Here is an 8670-nt window from a genome sequence, read left to right as displayed (position 1 = left end):
ATAACTAGAATATATTTTTTCTGATAATCAACAATTCCTAGGTAGCCGAAAAAAATATTAAGTTATCAAAGTAGTAGCCTTTTTTGCTTTCTAATTCCTTGAAATCAAAGCTATTACGCAAAAAAGTTTTAAGTTTATAAGATTTTTTGTTAGCTAAGTTCAGAAAAAAAGGTCCAAATTTTTTTGCGAATTTTCCTTGTTTGTAATTTTTTTTTTTTAATGATTACCCTCACAATTTTTTTTCGGCTATCTAGGAATGCAGCTCTGTAGGTACACACCTTAGTGCATAAGACCCAATTTTCGGAATATGAGGCTTCACCCTGATACGAGTCTTGGATCTTATTAACTATTTCCTTCCACTCCCTATTTCGATTTTCAGAAATTCAACTTTGGCGGGCTCATTTTCAATAGCTTAAATCAATTTTCAGAAAACAATTACAACAATTAAACAATTAAACAAATTCAACATAGTTAAATTTTTTTTCGTAGGTATTAGATAAATAGTGACTAATACAAATACGAACGCAAGAAAAAAAACCGAAATAATTGTTGACATTTTTGAAATGCATGTTTTATTTTTAAAAAAATGGTTGTCAAAAAATAATACATGCGTAGGAGTAACAAGGTCCAAAAGGGGGAATAGTTAACAAGATCCCGAGTCTTGTTTAAGTTTTAAAAAAAATTCTTCGAAAGTACTTCTCCGCATGTAGTTTGATATTAAATTACTCGCCAAGATCATACAGATTTTAAACGACTGTTAAGCTATCGCATTTTTATTAACTAAACAAAACGCTAAAGCTGTTTGTTTTGTCAAAAATGACCATAGGTGTGGAAACGTAAGTACCGTTGCACTTGAAATGTTCTCAAATTTTATCGACCAATATCAAAATTGGTCATTCAAAAGTCATTCTTCTCACATTAACTCACAAATATTGATTAAAAAAAGCAAAACATAATGCATATATTTTTATCGATACAAATTTTTGTGCGAATCTTTAATTGAACACACGGCCCAATATCTTTCATATAAAATTGAATACTTTTTCTTTAGTTTTTTCCTCACACAAAATTCTAACAAATTTCTCCCCAAAAAGTCACATATTTGATTTTAAATTTTCGACAGCTACTTTTGATTTCAATTATTTATCTTTTTTTTTCTACTTCAGATCAACAATTCTTGTTGCTTACCAGAAATGAGTGAAGATACATCAATCGAACTTTTGACAGTAAAACCTATTGGTCACAAAATTCTACTGGGACTTCTGATTTTTCTAGTGTTGGCAGCTACTTTAAGTATATGTCTTTCCAGAAGAAGTCTAGATACAATTGCAAACTCGAATGGAGCAAATCAAGCGAGGAAAACTAGCTCATCACAAAATGGACCCCTAGTGAAATGAACATTCGAACAAGAATTGATTTTACTCGCGTTGCTTTCAGACTCTGTTTCCAATTTCTACGTGCAGTCCTATCAGTTTTCACTCATTCAGTCAACAATTATGCTTACTGATTTTAAAGTTTCCAAGTGTCACATGAATGTTTGATAAATATACTTTTGAAAAAAAAGTTTTGAAAGCGGCGGAGGAACGAGGCAACGCAAAGTAACTACTAGAACACGGTATGAATCTTACTAAAAAAACGGAAAGAACAATTGATTGGCTATACAAATGTAGCAGAATAATTATGCCATTTTTGTTCCAATGTTAAACAACTTCAGCAAGTGGCGTGCGCAGAATCTTTTCTGGGGGGGGGGGGGGGGGAGGTAGGGGGGGGGGGTTTGTTGGCAATTTTTCGAAAAAAAAACTTCAAAAAGGCTAAAATTGACGTTTTCAGCACTTTTGTTATATTGGCGCCGATGGCGCCCTCAGAAAATTTTAAAAGTTTGTCTGCTAAAAATTTATATAAAATTTTTATACCAAGGGGGGACTTTACTTTCTGAAAAAAAAATTGGCAACCAGTAGTGAGGGGGGGGGGAGCGGTCCCCCTCGCTTCCCCCCACCTCGACACGCCACTGATTTAAGCTGAAGTTTTTCTAATTTTCTCTGGCAGAACCAGGACGTTATTCAAGAAGACGGCCATGCAAAAAACGCTCATCACCTAGTTTCATATATGGAGTCTTTGAATAAATGCTACTATACAATTTTCATACAAGAAATTATATGATAAGCGTTTTTTTCATCAAAATTTTTTGTCGAAAATGATCTCGAATTGGTTTAAAGCACAAACAAACAAATTTACGGCAGTTTTGTTTAAATGAGAAAAAATTGGGCATAAAAAAAATTTTCATGCAATTTCACCTTTATGACACGCTCTTTTCAAAACAAAAAACATAAATTTGCGACAATTTCTTCCTCCATTTTGTACAAAAAGTGCAAAAATCACCAAGTGTTTTTTAAACTCAATTTTCTTTCATGCGCGAAGATAAACTATATATTTTATAAACACATGCCTTTTTTTTCACTCACCGAATTCTTTGAAACTTTTTAGCCATATACAAAAGGATTTGTTTGTGGCGTTATAATTCTGTATAAAAAATTTAACCTTATTGTACATGGCTAGTATCAGCCGATGCAGTTTATCTATGTGGTAACTGCCCCCTCCTCTCTCGCTAGTTTTAAATTGCAATCGAGCGCAAAAAAGATAACAATCAATTTGAATTAGTGGGTGAAAATTATGAAAATAAAACGACGCCAAGCTCAGGTACTTTGGTAGCGGTTTGGATTCCGCATACAATGTCCCTAGAATCCGCAAGATTTTTGTTGGGTTCCGCAAAATTTTGAAACGCCTTTGAAGCCGAAAATCTGATATAACCGGTTTACAAATCTTTAAATACTAAGCGCTAAAATTCAAATTTAGCTAGTGATCAAAATTTTTGAATCCAATGACTATGCGGATTTTGGAGGCAAATGCTAAGACATACTTGCTTCAAATTCTTCGGACAAATGCGTTTTGCAGTTTGAGTAAATTGAAATGAAAGTTCGCTGGACTCCACTGTTTACCAGTGGATTCCGCAAAAGATTTGTTCTTTTTGTCGCTTGTTTCCATAACGTGTCAAAGAGTTTCTCATTCATTTAGTTCTTTTTGTCGCGGATTTCCATAAGCACATTTTCAAATGTTTGAACATATAACAAACCAGTTTTTTCAACATCTCATTTTCGTAAATTATGTGAAGAACGTATCCACTCCACTTTCACATTAAATAGTTTCAAAAATTAGCATTCGCTTCAAACCCACTTTTTTCTTGTTGTTTTTGTAGCCTTAAAAACTAGATGCATTTTCAAGTTTCAAATTCGAATTGCAATGTTTAAAAAATTGCAATCAAGCGAAAAAAAGATAACTGTCAATTTGTATTAGAAGGTAAAATTCATCAAAACTTAACGACGCCAAGCTCGGGTACTTTGGTAGTGGTTTGGATTCCGCATACATTCACTATAGAATCCGCAAAATTTGTGTTGGATTCCCCAGCGTTTCGAAACGCCTTCGAAGTTGAAGTTTGATGGAATCGAAAGACAAATGTTAAAGCAAGGCGCTTAAACTAATTTTTAGCTGGCGAGCAAAAGTTTGGAATCCAGTGAAAATGCGGGTTTTGCAGACAAATGCTAAGACATACTTATTTTGGATTCCGCAGACAAATCCATTTTTGCAGTTGGAGTAAATTGAAGGGAAGTGTCGCTGGTTTCCCTGTTTGTCAGTGGATTCCGCAAAAATTTGTCCTTTTTACGCTGGATTCCTCAACATGTCAGTGAACCCCGCAGTCAATTAGTTTTTTTTTGTCGCTGGATTTATTTTTTAAATGTTTGAACATGTATCAAACTCATTTTTTCATCATCTAATTTTCGTAGGTTATGATGAACGTGTCCCCTTCAATTTTAAATGTTGTTCCCTAATTTCATTTTTTCATGACAAGTTATATTAGCAGATGAGACCAGTAACCCCCTCACTTTTTCTGCAAACGAGACATGTCCCTCAATTTTAATAACCGCGTATTTCATACGATACAACCCAGTCACTGAAATTAAAAACGGAACTGAAATCATTTATTAGCAGTTTTGCAAGGTTATCACGTCACCAGGAATAAAATGTTTTAAGGTTATATTTTGAAAGACATTTTTAGACGATTTTTGATGAGGCCGAAAAGGGGTTGCTGCAGGGGTTTTTACAGCAGCCTAAATTTATTTGTTGATTTTTGAGCTTTGATTTCATCCAAGGTCATTTTCTTAAGAATGACGGAGTGTACAATTTATGCTTTTCCATTATTTAAATGAAAAGAAAATCTCGTACTACGAATGAGCAAATTTTTTTGGCTTCAATTTCCAACTACTGCTCCCTAGAAGATCTCTAGAAGAAAACAGGCCATCGTTTAATTTGAGCCTGACATTTTAACAATTTTTTTGCACAGATAATGGGTCACTCTACAAATATGATGAATTTTTTGTTATATCTAGAGGAAATTTTCCCATTGACAATAATAATTTATACTGATACAATCAATCATGCATGACGCCTGACATAGATGATGATGACTATCTAGTTGATATTTGCTGGTTTGTTGATAGTTGTTTTTGATGATAATGATGGAGAATACGTTCCCTATCATAATTGTCAAGGGGCGGATGATGGTGACAATTATTAAATTTGTTCACACCCAGGCCTTAGCATGTTGTATTCCGGTGCATGTCATCACTGCCGGGTCATCTTCAATCGCTATCTCCATCACCTTAAAAACAGTTTTCATTACAAAACCAAGCTCGGCTTAAATCACATTCGACACATACTCTTACAATATAAACCCTTATTATTGTACTTTTTAACTATACTAAAATCCACATATTTTTACATATGTTTCAGATCAAGGATCTCTAGAACTCAAGGAAAAATGAAGCTTAAATAAAATGCATCAATTTATTTTGCCAATGAAATTTTTGAGTAACTCATTTGTACAGTTTACTAAGAAATTTACATCGAACTTGAACAGAAACAGCATAGATAATGTCTGGGAGATATTTGAGCTTAAAGTATTCGACTTGGAATTATTAAAGTTTTCCTTGATCAATGTATTTACAAATTTCAAAAAAATGAAAATCTCCGGCATTTAGTTTTCAAATTTTCGGAATGGTACATAATTTGACGAGATTCTATTTTCATAAGATTCGATTGCAAACTAAATAGGGAGACAACGAGCTCACTGAGTTTGAACTTGAATTTGTTTCCGGTTTGAGCTCAACTTGTGCGTTATCCATAGAGTTGGAACCGGGCCTGCATTTTAGGCCCGGGCCCGAGCCGTGGCCCTGCCAGCCGGATTGGGAAACAAAAGTTTCAAGCCCGGGCCCGTTTTTAATGAAACACATGGACGCTGATGGGCTCAGGCTTGCATCGACCCACTACAACAAATCTTGCAAATCTTGCATGTAGTTCAAATGAGTACGCATTTCAAAAGAAATTTATCGCTAAACAATATCCATCAAAACGATTAATATCTTTACGATGGATAACAAGACTGCTTATATCAACTTGAATGTTCGGACTGCACTTAAAGGTCTATTTAGCAACTGTTTGCTCAAAAAATGGATTTCTTTTTAAATTGATTTTTTTAAATTAAATTGAAAAAATTTAAATAATATATAATTTAATATAATAAAAAAAAACGAAATGCTTTTTTTTACATTTGAACTTTTTTTGGAAAATCATCACCCCACACGCCATATCAAGTACAAAGGAATAGATTTTGCTCCTACTAAAAAATCAATAATGGCAAATAAGCTTCCTCCAACCAATTTGGAACGATTTCTTAGACGGATTAATTTTCCGCCCGCGCATTAATTGTCACAAATTGGCCTAAATAGCAATCTTTACACCCCCATAGCTTTACGAAAATTGCTCAAAGGTAATTTTTTAATTCAAACTGAACGGCAATACTTTTTGAATGCTATAAAAAATGTTTGATCAAAAATGGCTTGTTAACAAGTCGAAACTTGTCTGAAGAAAAAAAAACAACCGGGCACGAACATCCCGTTACTTTCGTTACAAAAATTTGAACAAAAACTCGCACCAAGCAATAATTTAATAGACTAAAAAGCATGCTTCAAATCAATTTTGAACAATTCTAGTTCGGATTAAATCTCCGCGTACAAAATTTTTCCGTGCTGTACAAAAAGTTCAATGCAAAACAGCCCAATACAAAAAGCATGCAAATAAACCAAAAAACAGTACGATACAAAACAGTCCGAAAAACAGTCTAAAGCAATAAATGTTTTATCGTGCCAATAGGCCGAAAATTGTCGTTTGTTCAACAAACATAGACAACAAAATGGTTACCAGCGCAGTCGCGCCAACGTGTTTCGAGCAGAAAGTAGGACTCAAAATGAAAATTAGAGCAAGTTATTGCCGCTAAGCAAGCGCCGACGCGCGCATAGGCGCATAGTGCACCCACCGGTAACCTTATGCCGAACTGTTTTGTATCGGATTGCTTTTTTTGCTCATCAGAAGTTTTTTTCGGGTTGTTTTGTATTGGAATGTTTTGTATGGGAATATGCGCCAATGTTTCGCGCGTTGATTGTCCCAAATAGTTCTAATTGATAACCTTTAAGCCCCAATAACTCTATAAAAAATGGTCACAGGTAAAATCCCATTTTATATTTGAACTCAGGACAACAACAATTTGCAATCTTATTTTGAATAAACCATCAAAAATTGCTAGTTGAATAGTCAAAATTGGTCTGGAAACAAAAAAAGGCACCCCGAGCACAAACAAGTTGGAACAAAACTCTGCATTACTCAAGACATTCTCGATTTCAAAACTTTGACATTTTGTGGAATTTTTGCAAATTGATATCCATTATACTTTAGACATCCCTCTTGGAACCAGTTCAAAACAAGCATTTAATATACTCATTTATATTCATGATAACTATCACTGTAAAATACTTAGAACTAACCAATCATGATCCATGAATAAAAAATTGTAAGGCTGAAATTATTTATAGTAGTTTCAGTCAGAAAAGAAAAAATTTAACTCAGCAAACAGTTACTCTTCCTCTCCTCTAACCTCGCAAGAACACCAGTATATACTAGAGCTATTGAGACTAGGAATTATAAGAGTACAATTAGGATTGGTATTAGCATATGCGTTTGCACGAGTCTATCCGGTCGAAAACAAGATACCTTGACGAACAGACGGTGTACTTCATCCAAAATTACTGTGAGAAAGCCACCCCGGACTTACACTCATCTGGTGTGACCAAGCGAGTCTCGAGCAGAACTATGCTAGTTTAAATTTAGAACAGGCAAACATAGAATACAAATCAGGTTCGAAAAAAGCGAAAAACAGGTCAAACAAATCGAAAATAAATTTTGCCTATTTCCACCTCTCAATAATTTTAATCAAGTCAATTCAAAAACAAACTTACAACAAGCTCACAACCAGGACAGTAAACAATTCTAGATTGTAAAACGAAAAAACAGACTACAACGATTAATCATCTGTCAATTAATTGAACTGCAAATAATAGAGCCGTAAAAGTATTTATAAAGCAGAATATTTAAAAATTTAAATACGATGCACAGTTTGTTTTATAAATGAATACCTAGTCGACGACAAAACTTCCAACTACCTCAAACTCTTAAAATTAACAGTCATTTTGTAAAAACTTCAGAAACATAATGTTCAATGATAGATAAAAGAGAAAAAAAAATAGTTAGTAAAAATAATTAATGATCGGTTTTTATAAAAATATATAGTTCCTTATTTCTCGGGTAAGTTTTCAGTTATTGTTCTTCTTCAACTAAAACAAACAACAGATTTGAATTGACTAACGTAAGTTTATTTCAAGATCATCACGACCTTTCTTGGATCTTTAACCATTTTGTTAAATGATTATGAAACATACCTCTCAGTAACTATAAAACGTCCATTAAAGAAACCAAAGTTTTCTATTGGCAATAATTCTGCAAATCGTAATTACGATTTTCATACAGACAATAATATCAGCAATCCAAAAGTACGATCAATCATTACAACACAATCTCTGCCTCAAGAATATAACTACAATCAATACACGCCTAGAAACCAAATAACTCAATCTGTAAGTTTTAATGATAAGAGAAAACTCAAACAGGTCGGACTGACAACAATGTGTTTTTCCTACAAAATAATTATAACCCACATTGTATACAAGTCAAAGGAAACCAACCAAATTTTTCAGAAGATGAAGAGTATCTCAATCGAAATCAACAACAAAATAACTCAAACCATGGAAAAAATAGAATGACATTGGTCAACCAGATGGTATTTTCCAATCAGATTTGTTTGAACCCTAAAAAATTCATCAAGACAACAACAAATACAAAAAAAATACCATATAAGACCACAATTCACTCAAATAAACCATAGCATACAATCACATTATCAAACAAACACTCAAGGCTATCAACCAGAATCATTGAAAGATGAAATTCTATTCGCTTTTTATCTACAATAACAAGAAATTAAAGAAAACCAACTCACAAATTCTACACAAAAACCTAATACAGCAGAATCATTTCAAATGACAATACATACCTTATCGGTGGGTCGTCTTTTACATCCAAATATCTTTAACTAAAAGTTTTCACAGAAGCAGACCCTGAACACTCAGTAGAAGATGATTTGAACGCTGTCACAGCTAATCTAATAAT

The 8670-nt window shown here is 33.6% G+C and overlaps 1 protein-coding gene across 1 annotated transcript in view; it reads right to left on the bottom strand.

The window, feature by feature from the left end:
* Positions 1–4059: 4059 nt before the first annotated feature.
* LOC134852066 (peroxiredoxin-5, mitochondrial-like) overlaps positions 4060–8670 on the bottom strand; it is a 41058-nt gene continuing 36447 nt past the window's right edge. The window contains exon 5 of the mRNA XM_063868345.1: positions 4060–4714. Within this exon, the coding sequence (XP_063724415.1) occupies positions 4637–4714 (78 nt within the window). The 3' untranslated portion in view covers positions 4060–4636. The remainder of the gene's footprint in view (positions 4715–8670) is intronic.

Source organism: Symsagittifera roscoffensis, chromosome 7, assembly GCF_963678635.1.
Source record: "Symsagittifera roscoffensis chromosome 7, txSymRosc1.1, whole genome shotgun sequence".
Lineage (NCBI taxonomy): Eukaryota > Metazoa > Xenacoelomorpha > Acoela > Convolutidae > Symsagittifera > Symsagittifera roscoffensis.
The sequence above is the reverse complement of the archived record's forward strand: the minus strand, read 5'-3'. Positions and strand labels throughout refer to the sequence as shown.